At 41.2% G+C, this 26,204-nt stretch overlaps 1 protein-coding gene across 9 annotated transcripts in view; it reads left to right on the plus strand.

The window, feature by feature from the left end:
- CEP170 (centrosomal protein 170) overlaps positions 1 to 26,204 on the plus strand; it is a 303,057-nt gene that overhangs the window by 172,837 nt on the left and 104,016 nt on the right. For all 9 annotated transcript variants that reach the window (XM_069769419.1, XM_069769426.1, XM_069769420.1 and 6 more), the window contains exons 10-11: positions 14,572 to 14,698; positions 16,874 to 18,601. In XM_069769419.1, coding sequence (XP_069625520.1) covers positions 14,572 to 14,698; positions 16,874 to 18,601 — 1,855 coding nt within the window. The remainder of the gene's footprint in view (positions 1 to 14,571; positions 14,699 to 16,873; positions 18,602 to 26,204) is intronic.

Here is a 26,204-nt window from a genome sequence, read left to right on the forward strand (position 1 = left end):
AAGACACATGGATTATAAGAAGCACTACCATTTTATTACAAAAAAACTTTTTTTCCTATTTTTCTCCTCCAAATTTGGGGTGCGTCTTATAATGTGAAAAATACGGTACTTAGAAATTTGGTGACATGTTCCGTACTTATTTCACCTTTTGTATACCCTATGGCAGTATTCCCCAAGTCCGGTCCTCAAGAGCCAACAACAGGTCATGCTTTCAGGATTTCCTTAGTATTGATAATTCCATCACCTGTGCAATACTAAGTGCCCTATGGTAATAAACAAGCTATAAATAAGAGGAAATCACTATGGCTAAATAGGACTCTAAGTGACGCAATAAATGACAGAAATAAAGCATTTAGAGAATTAAAGGGAACCTGCCACCTCATTTTTCGCATATAAGCTGTGACCACCACCATTAGGGGCTTATCTACAGCATTCTGTAATGCTGTAGATAAGCTGCCGGTGTAACCTGAAAGATAAGAAAAACAAGTTAGATTATACTCACCCAGGGGCGGTCCGGGTCCGTCGCCTCCCATCTTTATTCGATGACATCTTTTTCGCTTCCTGTCGCTGCTCCTGTGCTGGCGTAATTATCTGCCCTGTTGAGGGCAGAGCAAAGTACTGCAGTGCGCAGGCGCCGGGAAAGGTCAGAGAGGCCCGACACCTGTCCTCGGTGCTCTGCTTCTCTGGTCTGGCTGTGAGCACAGCGGCCGGAAAGCAGAGCGGTGACGTCACCGCTCTGCTTTCCGGCTGTCCGGCGCTCACAGCCAGACCAGAGAAGCAAAGCGCCGAGGACAGACAGCGGTAGGTAAGTATGTAACGTTTGTTTTTTTACTTTTAGGATGGTAACCAGGGTAAACATCGGGTTACTAAGCGCGGTCCTGCGCTTAGTTACCCGATGTTTACCCTGGTTACCAGCGAAGACATCGCTGAATCGGTGTCACACACGCCGATTCAGCGATGTCAGCGGGACCTCAACGATCAAAAAATGGCCCATGCCATTCCGACACGACCAGCGATCTCACAGCAGGGGCCTGATCGCTGGTACGTGTCACACATAGCGAGATCGCTACTGAGATCGCTGTTGCGTCACAAAACTTGTGTGACGGGGCCTTAAGACCCACCAACAGGTCATGTTTTCAGGATTTCCTTACTACTGCATAGGTGATGGAATTAATGATTGAGCAGGTGATGAAATGGAGTCTTGAGGACTGGAGTTGAGAAACACTGTCTTCATGGATGTGGCCGCAGCGTATATGCGAAAAATGGGGTGACGGATTCCCTTTAAAGCAAGTGGGTAATGACAAGGCATTAAATAATTAAAATAAATTAAAATATATTAATTTAATCATAATCACAGATGCTGATTATTTACTGTAAGAGCAGTGAGACTATAGAACTCTCTGCCACACAATGTTATGGTTGAGTGATTACTAAAATTCAAGAAGAGCCTGGATGCCTTTCTTGAAAAATATAATATTACAGGTTATGGGCACTGGATTCTGTGATGGGCGTTGATCCAGGGAACTTGTCTGATTTTCGTATGTGGAACTGGGAAGGAATTTTTCCCCCAATATGAAGCTATTAATGTCTGCTCTATGGGGTTTCTGCCTTCCTCGGGATCAACATGTTAGGCTATAGGTTGAACTCAATGGACTTATGTCTACCTTAAAAAGTATGAAACTATGGCACTCAGAATAGGGTGACATAAAATGTTTTTATTAAGAAAAATATTTTTTATGGTATATAATAGCAGTAAAATCTAAAACTTGTTTTAAAACATACTCACTAGAAAGATCAAAGATATTAAATGTGAGCAGTACTACCCCTAGAAGACCACCATGATGTGGTGTAGGTTACCAAATGAGCTCACTTCTTAGCCTTTACAAAAGCAGCATTTCACCCAAAACCAATTAAGCAAAATCCGAGCTCCAAAAACCAAATGGTGGTTGTGCTGTTCTGAGCCCAGTAGTGTGCCCAAAGAGAACTTTGTCTACATAGATGGTATTGCGGTGAGAACTTGCTTTTTAAGTAAAGGGTTTTGTGTCTCCAGTGGCATAATCTGAGCCCAACACATTGGGTACTAAATGGTATCTCTACCAAAAAATAGCAGTTTTCATTTTTCATCACTGTAGAGATCTGACTGGGGGAATTAAGCAGTGTCTGTGTTTTCAGCGCTCAATTAAGGAGTTTGAGACAGGGAGATCGCTTTATTTGTCACTCTTGGCTCCTCACAGAGTGATCACGCAGATGGTTGTTATCACTGTCGAAAGTTGCTTAGGTAACCAGAGGCATAACAACGGCCTGTGTGTCTGCCATGGGGCAAAGCCTAATATCCAATGCCATAGGCACGGTTTTATTTTAATGAGCTTGTCAGCCTAACACTAATAGGCTTGATAACGTTCTACACTACTTGAGTAGAGTGGGGTATTATCGATGCAATCAAAGGATTTTGTGTTGATGTCTCCTTGACTAATAACAGTCTAGACTTTCTATTTTGTTTTGTTCTTTTTACCTCCCTAAAAGTTTAAAAATAATTGATCAACATTATAATATACTCTAAAATGGGACCATCTTACCATTCAAAGAATAAGCCATGATATAGCTCCATTGTCAGGACAGTTTTTGCCAACTTTTAAAGGATATTGTAACGTGGAACTACTTTTATATTGTCAAAAGTCTTTGCTGTGTCTAGCGTGATCAAGAGTAGTTGGGATTTGGGGACATTTGAGGATTATATAGCGTTTAGTGTCCTGTAGGTGTTGGAGACTTGTGTGGGGAAAAAAAGCTCACTTGGACCCTGTGGACTAAAGTAGATATCACTGAACACGTCAACTCATCCCTAAAAAAACAAGCCCTCACTCATCTTTGTTAGTTGAGAAATAAAAAATGTTTAGCTCTCACCAGATAAATTTTGCCCTGGTACAATACGGGCTCCTTCTGTTCCATATTTAATGGAGCCTTCCCCTTCCTGATTTCTAAATATTAGTCCTTCATCACTACCTCCTTAATCTGAAGGAATGTAACTGTCTGGACTGCCCATCGTGATGGCACGTAAGCATTATACAGGGCCATTTGCACGATGTGTAAGGCCAGCTTTTTGTACCACACTTTTGTTTTCCCGCATGGTCTTGTAAGACTTGATGACTTGATCAGAGAGATCAACTCCACCCATGTTCTTACTGTACCCCAGAATACATTCTGGCTTGCGGACCTGTATAGTTGTACCTCGTAAAGTGGTGTGTGTGCTGCCATTTCTGTGTATTGCAACACCAACATGCTGTCACTATGTTGGGCCCTTTTTACGACCCTGTCCAAGCAGTTGTCCCAATTAGGGAGGCCTCTATTTTTTGCACTCATTAACTGCATGATGTAGCTGCTGAGGGAGTTGCAGAGAGGGATACTCGTATAGAGGTTAACCACTTAGAGGTGTATTAACCCTGATCCAGCAGTAGGTGCACCAATACCCACACAATTTTCCCATTGACTCCCAGTTCCCATTGAACTCCCCATTCATGGGGTTCAATCCGAGTGTCCCTCCCTTCATGAACGAACCCGAAATCTGTGGGTGCACAATTTATACATTTTGATACCATACTTTGCCATCTTATTGGGCAGGTATTGTCAGAATTTAAAGTGGTTTTCCCATGAACGAAAGTTTGTTTTAATCAAAATACCGTATATACTCGTGTATAAACCGACCCGAGTATAAGCCAATGCACCTAATTTTACCATCCTTGTCTGCATGGTTCCTCATCTCCATCCTTGTATGTATGGTCCCAATGAGAAAATCCTACTTACCTTCCCTGACTGCCCTCGCAGCATCTCATTCTGATGCCAGCAGTTGCAACGGCGGGGCGATCACATGTCCCCGCTCATTAAGGTAATGAATATTCACTTCTCTTCACTTCTCTTCACGCCTATGAGAGAGGAGAAAGGTGAGTATTCATTGCTTTAATGAGCGGGCACCCGTGATAGCACGCCAGCTGCTTTGAAGCCGGCGACTGCTGCTGACATTGTGCGCACGCTATAAGAGAAATGAATGTTCACTGCAAGTGCAGTGAATATTCATTTCTTTTTAGCAGCGGGCACAGGCTTTAGCTGCAGCCACCGGCTCCTGCCTCCTATGACCCGCTGCTCCTCCTCCCCTTCTGTCTTATGGGACAATGTCTCGTGTATAAGCCGATGGGGGCATTTTCAGCACAAAAAAGTGCTGAAAAACTCGGCTTATACAAACATATACGGTATCTTGGAATAATAATAACTTCCGCAATTGGATGTGTTTAAATAAAATGTTCCTGTGCAGAGAGAAACTTATAAATATTCCGCTGCTGTGTACTGTGTAATGGCTGACCATACAGGAACTTCGACTGATCATACCACAGCTCCTGGGAAGGGGAGGAAGCAAAAGAGTATACAGACAGGAGAGCATGGGATGGCAAATTATTCTTTTTGTGAGGTAAAACATTCCACTGCCTGTTTTTAAACAATGTTTTACTTCAAAGAAAGAATCAGCTGTGATCCCCTGCTGTAATGTCTGTATACTTCCAGCCCCAAGGCTCCGGAGGGCCCTGGCTAGATTGCCTTCGTGTGCGGCAGAGCTACAGGACAAAATGGCAGTGGAGCTGCAGGGATCTGTCCATTGCTTCATGTCTTACACAGCAGCATGGCTGGATGATGTCATCATTCAGAACGCAGCTCTGTCCGAGAGAAAGCTGCTGGCAACAAAGATGCTGCGGGTGCGTGCAGAGCGTTGAGTTGTGCTGGCTGTGTGTCTGTCGGGAACGTGCAGAGTGTGTGTGTTTGTGGCTGTCGGGGAACACGCAGAGTGGTGGTGCTGTGTGTGTGGTGGAGAGGGCAATGATGGGGGTGATGGAGAGGGCAATGATGGGGGTGGTGGGGGAGAAAGCAATGATAGAGGTGGTTGAAAAGGCAATGATGGAGGCTTTGGAGAGGGCAATGATGGAGGAGGGAGAGAAGGCAATGATGGAGGGGGTGGAAGAGGAAAACAATAATGGAGATACTGGAGAGGATATTGATGGAGGTGGTGAAGAGTGTAATGATGGAGGTGGTGGGAGGGCAATAATGAAGGTGATGGGGAGGGCAATGATTGGCGTGGTGGAGAGGGCAATGATTGAGGTGGGGAGAAGGCAATGACGGAAGTGGTGGAGAGGGTAATGATGGAGGTGGTGAGGATAGCAATGATGGGATGTGGGGGATTGGGATGGGAGGAAAGGGGACTTATGATGGACTTATGAACATGAGGAGGTAGAGGAAGATGTTAGATATGGGTGTAAAATGAATTGGGGGTTGGAGGAGGGTGCTAAGCCTCTGATAGCGTCCTCCCCCCATCTCACAATTCATTGTGATGCTACCGGGGACTTAAAATTTATTGAGGATTCGGAGAAGAGCGGGTCGGGTGCATAGGACCCTTTATAATGAACTGAAAGGTGGGAGAAAACGCTGTCAGGGACTTGTAATGAATTGGGAGGTGGCGGAGGATGTTTAGTCCCTGATTGTGTCTTCTCCCACCTCCAAATTCATTATGATGCTATCAAGGACTTAAAATGAATGTTGGGGACACAGGACAGGGACTAAGGCTATGTACACACGTTAAGGATGTGCAAGAGAAAAAAGAGAGTGATAGCAGGAAGAATAAGTTTTCCAAATGTTTCCATGCTTTACTTATTTTCCCCCATTAGTACGGGTGAAATACGCTGCAAGATTTGACATTATGCAGATTTTAATCTGCTGCAAATCTGCAAGGAAAAAATAAGCAGCGTGTGCATGAGACTTCATGGATCTCATTCACTTTTCCTGTATTTTAGAAGCTTGCATATATTCCATCTGCACATAGCCTTACAGGTAATTGGGGGGAGTCACTGAATAATTTATGGGAGTCAGAGATTATAGTTAATGGTTAGCACAGTGCTGCTTATCACTTTATATTTTTAACGGTGTGTGGCTAATAGAATATTAATGGTAGGGTACATATCTGTATCCAGTGGGGGAGATACATGTATGTATACAATGTACACACGTGGTCAAAATTGTTGGTACCCCTCATTTAATGACAGACAAACCCACAATGGTCACAGAAATAGCTTGAATCTAACAAAAGTAATAATAAATAAAAAATCTATGAAATGAACAAATGAAAGTCAGACATTGCTTTTCAACCATGCTTCCACATTTTTTTTTTTATATAAGTCATGAAATAGGCCCGGACAGAAATGATGGTACCCCTGAAAATAATGTGACAAAAGCAGCCCCAGAACATAACAGAGCTTCCTCCATGTTTCACAGTAGGGACAGTGTTCTTTTCTTGATATGCTTAATTTTTCAGTCTGTTAACATAGAGCTGATGTGCCTTGCCATAAAGTTAAATTTTTGTCTCATCTGTCCATAGGACATTCTCCCAGAAGCTTTGTGGTTTGTCAACATGTAGTTTGGCAAATTCCAGTCTGGCTTTTTTATAATTTTTTTTCAACAATGGTGTCCTCCTTGGTCGTCTTCCATGAAGTCCACTTTGGCTCATACAACGACTGATGGTGCGATCTGACACTGATGTTCCTTGAGCTTGAAGTTCACCTTTAATCTGTTTAGAAGTTTTTTTGGGCTCTTTTGTTACCATTCGCATTATCCGTCTCTTTGATTTGTCATCAATTTTCCTCCTGCGGCCACATTCAGGGAGGTTGGCTACAGTCCCATGGATCTTAAATTTCTGAATAATATGTGCAACTGTAGTCACAGGAACATCAAGCTGCTTTGAGATGGTCTTATAACTTTTACCTTTGACATGTTTGTCTATAATTTTCTTTCTAATCTCCTGAGACAACTCTTTCCTCTGCTTCCTCTGGTCCATGTTGAGGGTGATACACACCATGTCACCAAACAGCACAGTGAGTATCTGTAGCCCTATATACAGACCCACTCACTGATTCGAAAATTGTAGACACCTGTGATGCTAGTTAGTGGACACACCTTGATTTAACATGTCCCTTTTGTCACATTATTTTCAGGGGTACCATCATTTCTGCCAGGCCTATTTCATGAGTTTTATTTTGTTAAAAATCTGTGGAAGCATGGTTGAAAAGCAATGTCTGACTTTCATTTGTTCATGTTCATAGATCTTTTATTTATTATTACTTGTGTCAGATTCAAGTTATTTCTGTGACCATTGTGTTTTTTCTGTCATTAAACGAGGGGTACCAACAATTTTGACCACGTGTGTATATAGCTTTGTCGCCATAAAAAGAGGGTGGCCCAGACACATTTCTTGCACAGGGGCCCCAAGCTGTCAGTGTCCGCCCCTGACAGGAACATTTTATTTAAACACATCAATTGTGAAACTTATTATTCTAAGACTTTTGTTTTTTAGAACCCCATTAAAGGGAATCTGTCACCCCCAAAATCGTATATGAGCTGCGGCCACCGGCATCAGGGGTTTATCTACAGCATTCTGTAATGCTGTAGATAATCCCCCGATGTAACCTGAAAGATGAGAAATAAAGGTTACAGATTCCCTTTAAACCTCTGCATAAAGAGGATTAGCGACTCGCCTAAGCAGGTGTCCCTTTAGGGGCTGTATAACTCTATAGATTTGTTGCCGATGTGATTTTTAATAAGTGGCCAAAGTCGGGGTAATTTCAAGGTGGACATCGTTCATTATCATTATAATGCAAACAGTTCAGAATAGCCTCAGAAAGCCTGTCTAGAATCATAGCAATGGTTGAGGGCTCATTTTGTAAGGTGCATCCTCTAAGTCCAGATCTGGGTGGGCACACGGAGCCTGGGCATTGATGCAGCAGCAAGAAGCCACATATGGAGCAAGGACTTGAAGCACTGCAGGACGCAGGTAGAGAGGATGCAGGAAAGTCCCAAGACAATGCAGACAGAGGTAGTGGGGCACCGTATAACAAACAAAACCAAGAGTCTTAATACCAAGACACATAATATTAATATATTATAATAATTTTTAGTATTTTTATTTATAAAGCTCCAACATATTCTGCAGCACTTTATAATCAAGCAGTGACATACAGACAGTAAAGGCAAAATAACACCCAGTTCACCAGTTACAGGAGTGAGGGCCGTGCTGCTCGCAAGCTTACAATCTGGGGACACAATAGGTAGAACGTGCTGTTATGTCCACTCCGGCCATCATTATAATAAATATGGATTTCCATATAAACTTGCATGATCCAGTCATCAGCCAGTTCAGGTACCGTGTGCTATTGGGTGCATGGAGGATGTGGAGACAGATGAATAGGAGGGAGCAGATTATAATTAACATTTAAAAAGAGGTAAGATGGGAGAGTTGAGGTGATAGGCTTGTCCTTTGACCAAGCCAAATGTTAGAAATCTGACCAGTGTCACTATATGTGGTAATAACTCTGTAGCGCTTCAACCGAGTGATTCTGAAATTGTTTTTTCGTGACATATTGTACTTCATGATAGTAGTAAAATTTGTTTGATATAACTTGCGTTTATTTGTGAAAATTTAGCAATTTTCAAACTTTTAATTCTTATGGCCTTAAACCAGAGAGTTATGTCACAAAACATACGGTAGTTAATAAATAACATTTATCACAAGTCAACTTTACATCTGCTTAATTTTTTAAACATAATTTTTGATTAGGAATTTAGAAGGCTTAAAAGTTAATCAACAATTTCTAATTTTTCCAACAAAATTTCCCAAACCGTTTTTGTTGGGGACCACCTTACAATTGAAGTGATTTTGGGGGCCTATATGACAGAAGATACCCAAAAGTAACTCCATTCTGAACACTGCACCACTCAAAGTCTTCAATTCCACATTCAAAAAGTTTATTAACCCTTCTGATGCTTCACAGGAACTAAAGCAATGTGTAAGGAAAAAATTAACATTTTTTTTAGAAAAATTTATCTTTAGCCACATATTTTTATTTTCACAAGGGTAACAGGAGAAAGTGGGCAAAAAAATGATTGTGCAATTTCTCTTGAGTTCGCCGATACCCCATATGTTGGGGAAAACCATTGCTTGGGCGCATGGCAGGGCTCAGAAGGGAAGGACCAAAAATGGCTGGAATCAAGTGTAGACGCTATGTCACGTTTGGATAGCCTAAACAGTGGAAACCCCCACAGGTGGCCCCATTTTGTAATGTAGACCTCTTAAGGAATGTATCTAGATGTGTGGGATCCCTAGGTGCTTCACAGAAATTTGTAACGTAGTGCTGTGAAAATTAAAAAAAAAAAACTTTTTTTCACCACAAAATTGTACTTTTAGCCACAAATTTTTATCTTCACATTTATCTTCACAAAGGTGAACAGGAGAGAATGGATCCAAAATGTATTGTCCAATTTCTCCTGAGTACACTGACAGCAGGGCTCTGAAAGGAAGTAGTGACATTTTGGAACACAGATCTTGTTATAATAGTCTGCGGGCTTCATGACTAGTGATAAGCGAGTATAATCGTTACTTGGGTTTTCCCGAGCACGCTCGGGTGGTCTCCGAGTATTTGTGACTGCTCGGAGACTTGCTGCAGCTGCATGATTTGCGGCTGATAGCTTGATTACATGTGGGGATTCCCTAGCAACCAGGCAACCCCCACATATACTCAGGCTGGCTAGCAGCTCTAAATCATGCAGCTGCGTCAACAAAAACTAAATCTCCGAGCAGTCACAAATACTAGGAGACTACCCGAGCGTGCTTGGGAAAACCCGAGCAACGAGTATACTCGCTCATCACTAGTCATGTCGCTTTTAGAGAGCATCTGATGTGCCTAAACAGTGGAAACCCCCACAGCTCACCCCATTTTGGAAACTACACCCCTCAAGGATTTTATCGAGGGGTATAGTGAGCATTTTGAACCCACAGGTTCTACACATAATTTAATAACATTAGGTTGTCATATGGAAAATTTTCCTTTTTTTTCTCGAAAATGTTGTTTCAGCCACAAATTTGTAATTTTCACAGTGGGTAATAGGTGAAAAGGGGCCTCACAGTTTGTTACGCCATTTCTCTCAAATGCGATGATACCCACATATGTGGTCAAAAACTTCTGTTGGGCACATGGCAGAGTTAGGGAAGGAAAGAGCGCTATTTGTCTGCAATACATTGTAAATGCCATGTTGCATTGGGAGAGCCCCTGACATACGAAAACAGCAGAAGCCCCCTACAAGTGATCCCATTTTGAAAACTAGACCCATCAAGGAATGAATTTATGGGTGTACTGAGCATTTTAGCCTACAGGTGATTCTCAAAATTTTATAACATTTAGATGTGAGAACAAAAAATGATTTTTTTCCCACTAAGTAGAATAAAGTTTCTAATTTACACTTGGGGCAATGGGAGAAATTGAACCCCACAATTTTTTTTTGTGATCACACAGAAGGTCAAGATAAGACATGGTGAGCTGATTTTTTTTCCTCTACTTTCCCACAATTTTTTATGCAATTTCTCTTAAATGTGGCTGTACCCCATATTGTGATTTAACACTACTGTTTGAGCATACAACAGGGATCAGATGGGAAGGAGTGCTACTTGGCTTTTAGAATGCACATTTCATTTGAATAGATTGTGGGCTCCATTAACTGAGCATCTAAGGTGCCAAAACCGCAGAACCCCTAAGTGACCCCATACTGGAAATTTACTAGCTAAGGAATTCAGCTGGAGGAGTAGTGAGTATTTTGAACCCATGGGTGCCTCACAGAATTTTATAACATTGAGATGTAGAAATATGACATTTTAATGGTAATTTTTGTATTGAATGCAAATTTGTCAGGTACTCAAGGGTTAATAGGTGAAACTGGACTTCATAATTTATTGTGCAATTTCTCTTGAACGCGATGATGCCCTATATGTCATCAGAAATTACTATTAGGGTATGTGTACACGTTGCGGACTCTGCACGGCGTTTTTTGCATTTTGGAAACGCTGCAGATCCGCAATTGATTTACAGGACAATGTAAATCAATGAGAAAAAAAAATGCTGTGCACACTTTGCGGAAAATCTTTTGCGGAAACGCTGCGGTTAAAAGAAGTAGCATGTCACTTCTTTTTTGTGAATCTGCAGTGTTTTTGTACCCATTCCATTATAGAAAACCGCACGGGTAAAAAACGCAGCAAATCCGCAAGAAAACTGCAGCAAAAGCGCACAAAAAACGCTGCGGAACCGCACAAAAAACGTGACAAATCCGCAGGTGCGTTTTCTGCCAGGAGAGGCAGAATCCGCACCAGAAATTCCTAAGCCTAATCTGCAACGTGTGCACATAGCCTTAGGCCACACGTCAGGGCTGAGAAGGAAGGTTCTTAGAGCACAGATTTTGCTAAAATAGTTTGCACTGACATTTTCGGAGCACCAAAGGTGCCAGAATAGCAGAAAAATGCCAAAAGTGACTCCATTGTAGAGATGGCACCTCTCAATGAATTAATCTACGGCTGCAGTGACTATTTTGCAACATCTACTCTAATCTTTATTCTGCAGAATTGCCCATACATTGTGCCCCGATACATTGTGCAAATCCTGTGTTTCTGGCGACACACACCCCATAAATTGTTAAATACTGTCTCCCCACTACAATAATGCCAAACATGTGGCCACTTACTGTGGTTTAGCCGCAGTGGGGCTCAGAAGGAGGAGGGCATTTGGATTTTGGAGCGCTGAATTCACTGGATTTTATTTAAGGGGGCGGGAGTCACGTCCACAGACTTTGTTCTACCAGTAACGTGGGAACCCCCTATGGTCCCAGTGACAGATGATGGAACAATGAGGGGGCTGTTATTATGCGGGATAAATTAGGGGTTCTATTGGTAACATTTTGGAATACATAATATTTTTTGATCACTTTCAGAATAAGGCTGGATCATATTCTTCTGTTCTATGCTGAGCTCTTACATCAGGGTGTCCATGAAAATCCCACAAAAATGCGATTCAGATGAAACCACCAACGGAACCACCCAACATAACAAGGCAGATGGAGACACTTCGTACTGCGTTTGGCATCTGCTTCGACGGTATCCATCTTTTTAGGCGTGCACAGATCTGTAGTCGTCTACACTTGTGAACTAAAAAGATGCCTAAGGCTACTTTCACACTTCCGTCGGTACGGGGCCGTCGCCATGCGTCGGCCCGACGTACCAACGGACATTGTGAAATAAATGAACAACGGGAGCAGCGGATGTAGTTTTTCAACGCATCTGCTGCCCCTTTGTAATGTCCGGGGAGGAGGGGGTGGAGTTTCAGCCGCACATGTGCAGTCGGAAATGGCGGACACGTTGCACAAAAGAAGTTACATGGAACTTTTTTTGTGCCGACGGTGCGCCAAAACACGACGCTTCCGTCGCACGACGGATGCGACGTGTGGCCATACGTCGCAATGCGTCACTAATGCAAGTCTATGGAGAAAAAACACATCCTGCGGGCAACTTTGCAGGATGTGTTTTTTCTCCGAAACGACGCATTGCGACGTAGGCACTTTGACAGAAGTGTGAAAGTAGCCTAAGATGATGGGACGCTGCTGGAACAGAGACCAGTCCAAAGTGACTTCATCTACCTCATAAGTGAGTGGTTCCGTGAGGGATTTTTTCTGCATCGCGGTTTTGTGGAATTTGCACTGAAATCCCGACATAAACGCTCAGCGGAGAGCGCAGGATGAAAGTGAGCCAAGACTTATTCCGATTTTTGGGACGTAGAATGAATAAATGGACAGTAGTACAAGAGTAGATCTTGTTTAGTCAGGTTTTTGAAACCTGAAATCATAAACAAGCAATTTAATTTATTCTTTTTATTTTTTTTGCACCATTCACCGTGCTGTAATAGAGATAAGACCAATTTTGTTTGTTGGGTCGGTGCAATTACAGTGATACCAGATTTATATATATTTTTTTTGCTTAGATAAGTTTTAAGTTTACAGACTAAAAACAATATTTTACAAAAAAAGGAATTTGTTTTTGCATTGCCATACCCTCAGAACTGTAACTTTTTTTTTTTTTTTTTTTTTTTTTTTTTTAACCGAATCAGCCATATTAGGCCTTTTTTTGCAGGACAATTTGGCGTTTTCATTTATCTAATTTTTTTTTTCCACATGTGACTTTTTGATAGCTTTTCATTCACTTTTTTGTGAGTCACTATGATGAAAAGGCAACATTTTTGGCGTGTTTATTTTTTCTTTATGGCGTTTGCCGTACTGAATAAATAATGTGCCGGTTTTATAGAGTAGGTTGTTCCAGATGTGGCGAATACTTATTTTGTGTACCTTGTTTTTTTTATTTTTGTTTTATCACAAACACTATGTTTTGAGTGGCGAAACAGATTTCTGTGATTTGTGTGCTTTTTTGTGTGTTTTTTTTTTTTTGTTTTTTTTGTTTTACATATTTTATTTTACTTTTTCACTTAGTCCTACTGCGGGACATGTATCCGTTTCATCACTGATCTCATGCACTGCCGTACTCGTGTACTGCGTTCATGAGACTGACAGTGGCTCACTGACACAGCCTGTGAGACCCAGCTTATAGATGGATCTCACAGGCCACCATATCCTGGGGTCATCACATAACCCAAGGGTACCCTGGAAACCATCGGGACCTGCGATTCTTATCATGGGGTCTGATGTTTACTAAAGGGGCTCTTGGGTCTTGCGACCCCCTTGCAACATCTGAAATACCGCTGTTGCAATTGACAGCGGTATTTAAGGGGTTATTATGCCTCGATTAGTCAAAGTGGCTTATACTGCAGGGTGTCAGCTCTCATGTACAGCTGACAACCGCAGGAATTGCCTCTTTCGGGGCGTCGCTATTCCTTTATCCCGTAGCGCTGTTAAAAAGTATTGCTGAGGATTAAGGCACATTAATGACCACCATTAAAAGGCGTATTGGCGTCTTTAAGGGGTTGAATTTTGTTTTGTAACCCTACAATAGTATAAGCGGTTTGTAAAATAGGGGCAGGTCACTGAAGGATCAGTGATCTGTCATAAGCCATAAGGATAAATATGTGATCACAGCACTTCATGTGGCTGAAGTGTCAGCACTTCCTGCATGATGAAGGCATTGATGCTATGGACTGGCCCGCCCGTTCCCCTGACCGGAATCCAATCAAGCACATCTGGGACATCATGTCTTGTTCCATTCACCAATGCCATGTTGCACCTCCGATTATCTGGGAATTGACTGATGCTTTAGTCCAAGTCTGGGAGGAGATCCCTCTTGAGAACGTCCCCCGCGTCATCAGGAGCATGTGCTGTGTGTTGTAGGGAGGTCATAGAGGCACATGAAGACCACACACACTACTGAGCCTCATTTCATTGTCTTGAGGCATTTACACTGAAGTTGGATCAGCCTGTAGTTTGATTTTCCACTTAGATTTTGAGTATCATTCCAAATGCAGACATCTGTGGGATATTAGTTGTGCTTTACTTTGATAATTTTTAGCTTTTATTGTTCGCAACACATTCCACTTTGCAATGAATAAATTTGTAACTGGAATATTTCAGTCAGTGATATCTAGGATGTCGTATTTTAGTGTTCCCTTTATTTTTTTTTGAGCAATGTAATTTGTAATTTTTATTTTATCGCTTTTATTTTTATTTATTTAGGATGTTCTGTCTGTATCAGGCAAAAAACGTTGGGTTTCCCAGTGGGCAAGTCTGGCCTCTAACCATGTTGGTCATGATCAAGAAAATGAACAAAGAGAATCTGATATGTTGGCTTCTGTTGAAAATGGTAATTTTTGGAAATCATTTTGTAATTTTTACTTTTATCATCATTATTATTTTTTTTATTCTTTATCTAGTGAAGAATTAATTATCATATGTTTTAGACTTTAAAGGGTTTGTCGATTTTTGGGGACATTTTTTTCTGAAATGTATTTGTTTGGGGCTAAAATAATTTTGCAATTGGGTTCCATTAAAAAAGTTTGCACCATTTGTCTCCTGTAGCCTATGTGTTTCCACATCTATTGTTGAAAATAAATCAATGAGCTTGTTCTAATGGTTTGTCCAAACTTTTTCTAAGCACCTATCAGCTGATTTATGTCCACAGACCACATCAAAGTTGAACGTGCAGGGAAACAAGACACTTGTATAAGCCAAACTGTACACATTTTTCATTGAAACCCTATTGCAAAAATTATTTTTAACCCCAAATACATCATCCATTTCATTAAAAATGAAAAATAAATATCCTCAGAGGTGAGCAACTCATTTTTAAAGACGTTTTCACTCAAACAAAGTACATTTTAATCAATAGCTCTTGGTATAATAATAATTTCCACATTTGGATGTTAAATAAAAAGTTCCTGTGCTGAGATAATCTTATAAATGAGCCCTTGCTGTGTACTGTGTAATGGCCGTGTCTGACCGTGCAGGAACGTGGTCTGATCATACCACAGCTCCTGGGCAGGGGAGAAAGAAAAAGAGTATACAGACATTACAACAGGGGATCACAGATTCTGCTTTCTGTAAGGAAAACAATTTCCCTGCCTGTTCGAAAACATATTTTACCTCACAGAAAGAATCTGCTGTGATCCCCTGCTGTAATGTCTGTATATTCTATTTTGCTGTTTTTCCCCTGCGCAGGAGCTGTGGTATATCCGACGTGTTCCTGCATGGTAAGACACAACCATTACACAGTTAACCGCAGGGGCACATTATAATATACATCCAATTAAGGAACTTTTGTTTTTAATTCCAATTCTATTGATTACAATGTACTTTGTTCCTGGGAAACCTTTAGGTCTTTTAGTCCACATTCAGCTTCTCTAGTAATACAGCATAAGACTGCATGCTGCAGAGAAAACTACCATGAACTGACTTAGTTATTAACCCCCTCATCACCTTAGACCGCCTACATTTATGATTATGATATGAGTTTCAATTAGTCGGAAACCTATTTTCCTGTTTTTCAAGCATAGAATGTGTCTTATACCATATAAAAAATGTTAATTAAACACCATATTTTCTAATTAATCAAATATGCGTACTGTATGTAATTACTGGCAATGTTTTCCTCCATTGAATGACCACCTGTGCCGATGAAAATTGCGGTCTCCTATGAAGCTCAGCCTGTGGCTGAGCATCCTAGTAATACCAACACGGCAGTTACAGGGGCCTTCAACTGGCTACCAGGCTGCCATGGAAACCGATCGTTGCCCCACGATCATGTCACGGGGGCTGAATGGAGCCCGTGCTTGTGAGCATTGCCTTTTTTTATGGCATTCATTAAGTAGTATATATGACGATTGTGGCGATATTTTCTAAGACCCATAACATTTCTGTGTTTGAGGGCTTGTTTATGTTAATCAGTTTTATATTTTTATAGATTGGAGTTTTTCATACCCAGTGATGCCAAAATATGCTTTATTCATGATTAATAGGAAAAAGAGGAGTGATTTGAATTTATTTTTAAATATATTTTTTTAACCTACACATAGTGTAAAACTAGAAGGCTTCACTAGAAAACTAAAATTACGTTTACATAAAATTAAAATTACGTTTTAATAATGCAATAATTTAGGTTTTTCAATTTATTAAAAAGGCTGAGTTCTAAATGAGTTCTTAGAGGTATAAAAAAAAGATATACCGTAGATATTTACTGTGATAAACAGTGAGCATCTTCAGTTAATTAATTCAGGCTTATATTGAATTTGGTCTACTGCCATACCGGTAATTTCCATAAGTCACACAAATTTATACATGTATTGGTCCTTGTAGAGCTCATAAAGGAGATTACTAACAAAACATCAGTGAGGTTTGACATTTTAATAACTGATACTTTAGACATGGGCTGCTGATTAGGCTTTAAAAGAAAAAAAAGAAAATTGCTTGGAGTTTTTATCAATCCTCGGTGTAGTCAAGTTATAAAACAGGAATTGTTGATTATTTTTTTTTCTTTTTGTAGATGAAGATATAACGGAGTGTGGAGTGCCATTGAAAAGTAGTGAATCTATGTCTCTTGTCCAAAATGATCGTAAAAGAAGAACATTACCAAAGGTTCCTAAAGAAGAATGTCATTCACAGGCTGCTACCAGTAAACATAGCCATAGGACCGAAATTGGAGAAAAGCAAGACACGGAATTACAGGAGAAGGAATCCCCTGCTCATGTAGGCAAGAATGAAAAACTATATTTTACTAATGGAAGGATGGAAACCGGAAAACTAGATGGCAGTTCTGATGTAAAAACTGGTATTCTCTCAGATTATTCCCAGCTATTGCTGGAGGCTTCAAAGAATGAAGTTACTGTATCTGCAAACTTAGTAAAAAAGACAGTTGCATACAAAGCACAGGAACAGACTAGAGAGCAGGTAAAGTCTGTAAAATTATTCAATAGGCCTCCAACTGTCCCTGTCAGTAAAAGTGAATCCACAACTCAGACTGTATGTAAACCACAGAAATGTTTAGAAGTGTCTCAAAAGAAAGGAAATCAGAAATATGAAGTTGTATCAAGCTGTGAGAGTGTTAAAAGTGGTGAATCAGAGAGAAAAGAATCCATAAAACCACTAGTTAGACAAGGCAGCTTCACCATTGATAAACCTAGCTCAAATGTTCCTATAGAACTTATACCACATATCAGTAAGCAGCCTACTGGATCACCCATCTTTTCATCTGCAAATATAAGAGAAAGAAGTGACTCTGTAGACACTGACTCTAGCTTGGATACAACTCTGCTTTTGAAAGATACAGAAGCAGTTATGGCTTTTCTTGAGGCAAGACTTCGAGATGAAAGAAAACCTGATGATGAGCCCAAAACACCAAGCTATACACAAGAAAATTCCATATCACCTGAATCAGATGTTGATACAGCGAGCACAATTAGCATAATTGTTGGGGATTCAGAAAAAAAGTGTTCCCAAAAACGAAAAACCCACAGTAGTGTACAGAAAGAGAAATACTCCACAGTGCCTCCTTCCAAAAACTCCTCTCATAGTCCAACAACTGCACACCGAGAAAAATCTGAAAGAAAAAATAAGACTCATGTGAAAGAGGTTGGGTGTAAAGCTGAAATCCGTAAAGTGCTACGACCAACTGGCCGAAATCGACAACCGTCTCTTGATCTAACAGATGATGATCAAACTTCTAGTTTACATTGTTCAGCTGTTTCAGATATTTTGTCTTCTGATCAAGAAAATTATTCTGGAAAGTCTCCATCCAAAGCTCAGTTTGCCCCTTCTGATGACAAATTGGCCACATCAAAAGCTGTTTCTGCTAGTAAGTCGGTTACTCTTCCGAGACCTCGTCCAACAAGGACCTCACTGTTGCGTAGATCACGTTTAGGTGAAACGTCCGATACAGAAGTTGGAGATACTGATCGGGCTTCTGTTGCCTCTGAAGTTTCAACAACAAGCTCAACGTCTAAACAACCTGCGAGTAAAAAAGCTCTCTCAAGAATTGATTTGCTTGCACAGCCACGTAGAGCAAGACTAGGTTCTCTATCTGCACGCAGTGACTCTGAAGCAACAATATCAAGAAGTTCTGGATCTTCTCGAACTGTAGAATATACAAGCAGGAGTAGTCCTAAAGCGACTCCAACTGAAGGGAAAGGCTCCCCAAGAGCCAGAGCTAACAGCATTTCTCGTTTAACAGATGTAAAAACAAAGACAACCGTACCAAATCAAAGCTCTTCTTCAGGTAAGGATTTCAGTATTTTGTATTTATTTATTTGAATTATTGTAAAATAATGACTTTTCTATTCAGTCACCAAATAACAGTGATCAAAGCTGAAGATGGTCCTGTAATAAAAGCAATATATTCAGTGTAAGATGTGTAATAAAGTGCAGATACAGCGTAACCCAGCCGAGTATGTGCAGTCCTATTATCAACTATTCTGATGCTAAACCTATATTACAAGTGACAAAAAAGAGAAAATATAAGTACCCTCACCCACATATGTTGCCCTTATTGATAGTAGACTACAATGCGCAGTACCAAGTAGAGTTCTGTCCCATTGCCTGCAGCCTTTTCGAGTCACGGACGCTTTTTTAAAGCCTTCAGAAAGCGTTTGCAAAGTGAAACTGATTTTTTTTTAAGACAACATTAAAAAAAAAACCATTGCGTTTCTAGCGCATCAAGCAAGTAATGTGCAGATTTTACAAATAGAAAAACGTTTTGCCTTAAAACTCTGCAGATCAAAAACACACTTGCATTATTAGTGTATTTCTGTTATGTAAATGCACTAAAAACGCACTTGATCCACACATGACTCTTATCAATAAAGTTTTGTCAAATGTTTCAAAATCAAAGCAGCTTTATTTAAAACATGACAACCCAAAAAGATACTTGAACCGCAGTTTGAAAAACACGTACAAAACCAAATGCATTTAAAAAAACGCCATGAAAAAAATACATGTAATCTAATTTAGTTAAAAGGTGCAGAAATGCTGATGAAAATTTGCAACATCAAAAACTCCAAAAAATAAAATAAAAGCAAGTGTTTTGCTTTCTTTCTGCTTGAGATTTGGTTGACTTCTATACTCTGGTTCTCTGTAGCCTTCTTTTTATTATTGTATTCTGTTCCATGTGCCAGTAAACAGTGCTTTGAGTCTTGTAGTGGTTTTGATAGCTCTGATCAATTTTGGGCAACATTTTTTAGAATATGAAATACTGTTCCCTTAACCCCTTCCTGACATCAGTATATGTACAGTGCTGCAAGAGCTGCGTTTCCGCATACCGCCATACTTCTACTTCTTTACGACCACACGGGATGGCGTTGAGTGTCGCCGCGATCAAGTGTGGGTGTCAGCTCTATATGAGTGCTGACACCCTGCAGCAGCGCCCACAATCGATGCTAGCATCAATCGTGGGAGTTTAACTCCTCTGATGCTGCTGTCAATAGTGACAGCGACATTGAGGAGCATTGCAGAGGAAGGGATCTCCCTCTCTGCTCTCATTGGCACAACGGGACAGTGTTGTGCTGATGGTCCTCATGGTTACCCCGGGCTGAAAGATGGCCTGTTAGCTTATGCTCAGAGCATCCAAGCAAAAAAAAGAAAAGGTGTATCCAGCGAGCGTAGAAGGAACAGTGATAGACGTTTTTGCAAAGAGCTTCTCAATATTTAATGACTCCAATAATGTTACATGTATAGACAAACCCTTCACCCCCCTAAAACTAAGCGTCTCGGCAGATGCCTTTTTCAAGTTGAATTTTTGTTCCTTCTACGCTCGCTGGATACACCTCTTCTTTTCTAGCTTGGATACAGCTGTGCTTAGCCTTGACTGAACTACTTCCGTGCTGGAGCTGAAATTATTTGTATATTTTTTCTTTTATTATTCTCAGAGCATGAACTGATAGACCTCCTCCCTGTCTGCGATGCACAGATCTATTGCCCTGCTATGGAGAAGCGTTGCAGACTATTAGATCAGCAATCAGGCAGGGAAAGTTGATGTCCTATCCTGGGACAATGTAAAAGGAAAAACAAAGTTTCTAAAAACTGAAAAATACTACAAAAAAAATCACAAAATAAAGAACACAATTAAGAAAAAATATTATTCCAGTTAATACATTTATTTGTGTAAATCCCCACAAAAAAGCACATATCTGGTATTGCCTCGTCCGTAATGGTCTGACCTATAAAATTGTCCCACTAGTTAACCCCTTCATTGAACGCCATAAAAAAATAAAGGTGCAAAAAACTATACTTTATAACTTGATATATCGCTAAACAAAAGTCTTGTCTAGCAAAAAAAAAGCTCCGTCACTTAAAAAAAAAAAAGTTACAGCTCTCAGAATAAAGCGATGCAAAAATAATAATTTTTTTAATGTAAAATAGTTTTAATTGTGTAAAAGCACCAAAACATTAAAAAATATATATAAATGTGGTATCTCTAATCGCACTGACCCAAAAAATACAGCTACCACACACGGAACGGCATAAAAAAAACAAATAAAAAACATTTCCTGAATTGCTTGGTTTTATTCGTTCTGCCTCCCAAAAACCGGAATAGAAAGCAATCAAAAAATGTAATTTGCCCGAAAATGGTACGAATAAAAACATAAACTCGTCCCTCAAAAAACAAACCCTCACAAACAGAAAAAAAGCTATATAAATCTGGTATCGCTGTAATCACACCAACCCGAAGAATAAAGTCTTCTAATTACTTATGCTGCATGAGGAACGGCATAAAAAATATATAAAACCAATTCTTCACCTGCTGTTCATTTTTTATTTCTGCCTCCCAAAGATAACAGTAAGACTCACATTTATCCTGCGCTCTGTAATGAGTGCTTGCATCGGTGGTTCCGCGTAAATCTCTGAAATATAACGGAATCCCCGTCGGAAGATTCCCTATAATGAGACAGATGAAAACACTGTGAATGCCATCTGGTCTGTGATCCGGCGGTGTCCGTCTTTTTACTAGGCGTACATAAAAGTGACATCGGCCACAGTTTTGTGCACTTTTAAAACGAAGGACACTGCAGAATAGAGGTCAGACGGAGTCCAGAGTAACTCTGGTACCTCATTATAGTGAGAGGATCCCTAGGGGGTTTCATCTGAATCACGTAACTCAGAGATTTAGATGGAAACCCAAAAGTAAGTACTCAGCGTAGAGCGTTGGATAAATGTGATCCCAAACGTTATGTAAAATGTTCCCAAGAATAGCTTTATCTCAATGCACAAGAAAAGCAAGTTTCCTCTCAGGTCTGTCATCTGTAAATGGAAATATAGGGGCTTCCACGTTAACCCGCCTGATTTTCAGGTGCATGTCTGCAGAAGCATGAGCTGGGCACTACAATGACAGTTTGCCATTTTCACTCCGTAATATCCATTGCTGCTTGTTTCTGGAAAACACCCATGGAATCAAAATCGTCACTACACATTAGATAAATTCTCAAAGGAGTAAAATTTTCAAAATGTCACTTGAAGAGGGATTCTCTGCTTTTCTAGCACTTGGGGCTCTATATGTAAACAGTACAGACCAAAAGTTTGGACACATCATCTCATTTAAATATTTTTCTGTATTTTCAGGACTATGAAAATTTTACATTCACACTGAAGGCATCAAAACTATGAATTAACACATGTGGAAATTATATACTTAACAAAAAAGTGTGAAACAACTGAAATTATGTCTTATATTCTAGGTTCTTCAAAGTAGCCACCTTTCGCTTTGATGACTGCTTTGCACACTCTTGGCATTCTCTTGATGAGCTTTAAGAGGTAGTCACCGGGAATGGTCTTCCAACAATCTTAAAGGAGTTCCCAGAGATGCTTGCCACTTGTTGGCCCTTTTGCCTTCACTCTGCGGTTCAGCTCACCGCAAACCATCTCGATTGGGTTCAGGTCTGGTGACTGTGGAGGCCAGGTCATCTGGCGTAACACCCCATCACTCTCCTTCTTGGTCATATAGCCCTTACACAGCCTGGAGGTGTGTTTGGGGTCATTGTCCTGTTGAAAAATAAATGATGGTCCAACTAAACGCAAACCGGATGGAATAGCATGCCGCTGCAAGATGCTGTGGTAGCCATGCTGGTTCAGTATGCCTTCAATTTTGAATAAATCCCCAACTGTGTCACCAGCAAAGCACCTGCACACCATCACACCTCCTCCTCCATGCTTCAAGGTGGGAACCAGGCATGTAGAGTCCATCCGTTCACCTTTTCTGTGTCGCACAAAGACACAGTGGTTGGAACCAAAGATCTCAAATTTGGACTCATCAGACTAAAGCACAGATTTTCACTGGTCTAATGTCCATTCCTTGTGTTCCTTAGCCCAAACAAGTCTCTTCTGCTTGTTGCCTGTCCTTTACAGTGGTTTCCTAGCAGCTATTTTACCATGAAGGCTTGTTGCACAAAGTCTCCTCTTACCAGTTGTTGTAGAGATGTGTCTGCTGCTAGAACTCTGTGTGGCATTGACCTGGTCTCTAATCTGAGCTGCTGTTAGGCTACGTTCACATTTGCGTTGTTGTGTGTTGCGTCGGCGACGCAACGCACAACGCATGCAAAACGCATGCAAAAACGCATTGTTTTGTGACGCATGCGTCCATTTTTGGCCGATTTTGGACGCAAAAAAAATGCAACTTGCTGCGTCCTCTGCGCCCTGACGCTCGCGCCAAAAAAGACGCATGCGTCACAAAACGCAAGACAGCGCATGTCCATGCGCCCCCATGTTAAATAAAGGGGCGCATGACGCATGCGTCGCCGCGGTTGCGCCTGACGCACCGCAAATGTGAACGTAGCCTTAACCTGCGATTTCTGAGGCTGGTGTCTCGGATAAACTTATCCTCAGAAGCAGAGGTGACTCTTGGTCTTCCTTTCCTGGGGCGGTCCTCATGTGAGCCAGTTTCTTTGTAGCACTTGATGGTTTTTGCCACTGCACTTGGGGACTCTTTCAAAGTTTTCCCAATTTTTCGGACTGACTCACCTTCATTTCTTAAAGTAATGATGGCCACTCATTTTTCTTTACTTAGCTGCTTTTTTCTTGCCATGATAACAATTCTAACAGTCTGTTCAGAAGGACATCAGCTTTGTATCCACCAGACTTCTGCACAACACAACTGATTGTCCCAACCCCATTTATAAGGCAAGAAATCCCACTTATTAAACCTGACAGGGAACACCTGTGAAGTGAAAACCATTCCCGGTGACTACCTCTTGAAGCCCATCAAGAGAATGCCAAGAGTGTGCAAAGCAATCCTCAAAGCAAAAGGTGGCTACTTTGAAGAACCTAGAATATAAGACATAATTTCAGTGTGTGTGTATATATATATATATATATATATATATATATATATATATATATATATATATATATATATATATATATATATATATATATATATATATAATGTATATATATGGTCTGCAAACTATTCTAGGAAAATCTGCGCTCCAGGAGGCAAATAGCGCTCCTTCCCTCCCGAGTCTCACCGTGTGGCCTAAGCAGTACTGTACAGCTATACATGGGGTATTTTTACAATTTGAAAATGTAAAATCTGGGGCGAAAACAAAAGTTTTGTGGTAAAAGTGTAATCATTTTTTTCTTCATTGCTCAATGGTATAAAATGCTGTGACACACCTGTGGTGTCAATATGATCACTGCACCCACATATGAATTAATTGAGGTGTGTCACACCATAATTTGTAAAATGAGGTAATTTATGAGGGGTTCAGCTGTTCTGGCAACTCTGGGCCTCTGCCTATGTGACATGGCACCCTCAAACCAATCCAGCAAAAACTGAACTCCAATATGGCGCTTCTCCCTTTCTAAGCTTTGCATTGTGCCTCAAAAGTAGTTTTCAACCACATATGGAATATCGGTGTACTCAGGAGAAATTGCTCCCCAAATTTTCGGTTCCATCTTATCCTATCCTTGTGAGATCAACGTTGGAAAATTAAGTGACTCACCTGTGGGTTTAACCCCTATCTGACCTCGGACGGGATCGTACGTCCGAGGTCAGATCCCCTGCTTTGATGCAGGGCTCCGCGGTGAGCCCGCATCAAAGCCGGGACATGTCACCTGTTTTGAACAGCTGACATGTGCCCGTAATAGGCGCGTGCAGAATCGCGATCTGCCCGCACCTATTAACTAGTTAAATGCCGCTGTCAATCGCAGACAGCGGCATTTAACTACCGCTTCCGGCCGGGCGGCCGGAAATGACGTCATCGCCGACCCCCGTCACATGATCGGGGGTCGGCGATGCGTCAGGATGGTGACCATAGAGGTTCTAGAGACCTCTATGGTTACTGATGACCGGTGGCTGTGAGCGCCACCCTGTGGTCGGCGCTCACAGCACACCTCCATTTCTGCTACATAGCAGCGATCAGCAGATCGCTGCTATGTAGCAGAGCCGATCGCCTTGTGCCTGCTTCTAGCCTCCCATGGAGGCTATTGAAGCATGGCAAAAGTTTAAAAAAAGTTAAAAAAAATGTGAAAAAAATAAAAAAAATATAAAAGTTTAAATCACCCCCCTTACGCCCCAATCAAAAAAAATCAATAAAAAAAAAAAAATCAAATCTACACATATTTGGTATCGCCGCGCTCAGAATCGCCCGATCTATCAATTAAAAAAAAGCATTAACCTGATCGCTAAACGGCGTAGCGAGAAAAAAATTCGAAATGGCAGAATTACGTTTTTTAGGTCGCCGCGACATTGCATTAAAATGAACGTATCTGCACCAAAATGCTATCATTACAAACGCCAGCTCGGCACGCAAAAAATAAGCCCTCAACCGACCCCAGATCACGAAAAATGGAGACGCTACGAGTATCGGAAAATGGCGCAAATTTTTTTTTTTTTTTTAGCAAACTTTGGAATTTTTTTTCACCACTTAGATAAAAAATAACCTAGTCATGTCAGGTGTCTATGAACTCGTACTGACCTGGAGAATCATAATGGCAGGTCAGTTTTAGGCTATATTCACACTTAGCGGTTTTTACCGCGGAACCGCCGCGATTTTGATGCTGCGGGTCCGCAGCAGTTTCCATAGCGTTTACAGTAACATGTAAACCCTATGGAAACCGCAAACCGCTGTGCACATGCTGCGGGAAAAACCGCGCGGGAACGCAGCGGTTTACAACCCGCAGCATGTCACTTCTTTGTGCAGAATCGCAGCGATTCTGCACCCATAGGAATACATTGAACCGCTTACTTCCCGCATGGGGCTGTGCCCACGTTGCGGGAAGTAAGCGGATAATGTGCGGGTGGTACCCGGGGTGGAGGAGAGGAGACTCTCCTCCAGGCCCTGGGAACCATATTTAGGGTTAAAAAATAAAAAATCTGGTTATACTCACCCTCTGATGTCCGGAGCTCCTGGGCGCTGCACGCGGCTGTCCGGTCAGAGTTGCTGTGCGACCAGGACCTGCGGTGACGTCGCGGTCACATGACCGTGACGTCACGAAGGGTCCTTCTCCCACAGCATCTTAGGAACCGGACCGCCGGGTGCAGCGCCCAGGAGATCCGGACATCAAAGGGTGAGTATAACCAATTTTTATTATTTTTAACATTACTATTGATGCTGCATATTGCTGCATATGCAGCATCAATAGTATAGGCGGAAACCCGCAGCGGAAAACGCGGAACAAACCTCGATAAATCTGCAGGGAGAACCGCAGTTGTTTTGCCCTGCAGATTTATCAAATCCGCTGCGGGAGAACCCGCAGGGACCCGACGCAAGGTGTGAACATAGCCTTAGCATTTAGTGAACCTAGCAAAAAAGCCAAACAAAAAACAAGTGTGGGATTGCACTTTTTTTGCAATTTCACCGCACTTGGAATTTTTTCCCCGTTTTCTAGTA

This window comes from Ranitomeya imitator, chromosome 5 (genome assembly GCF_032444005.1).
Source record: "Ranitomeya imitator isolate aRanImi1 chromosome 5, aRanImi1.pri, whole genome shotgun sequence".
NCBI lineage: Eukaryota > Metazoa > Chordata > Amphibia > Anura > Dendrobatidae > Ranitomeya > Ranitomeya imitator.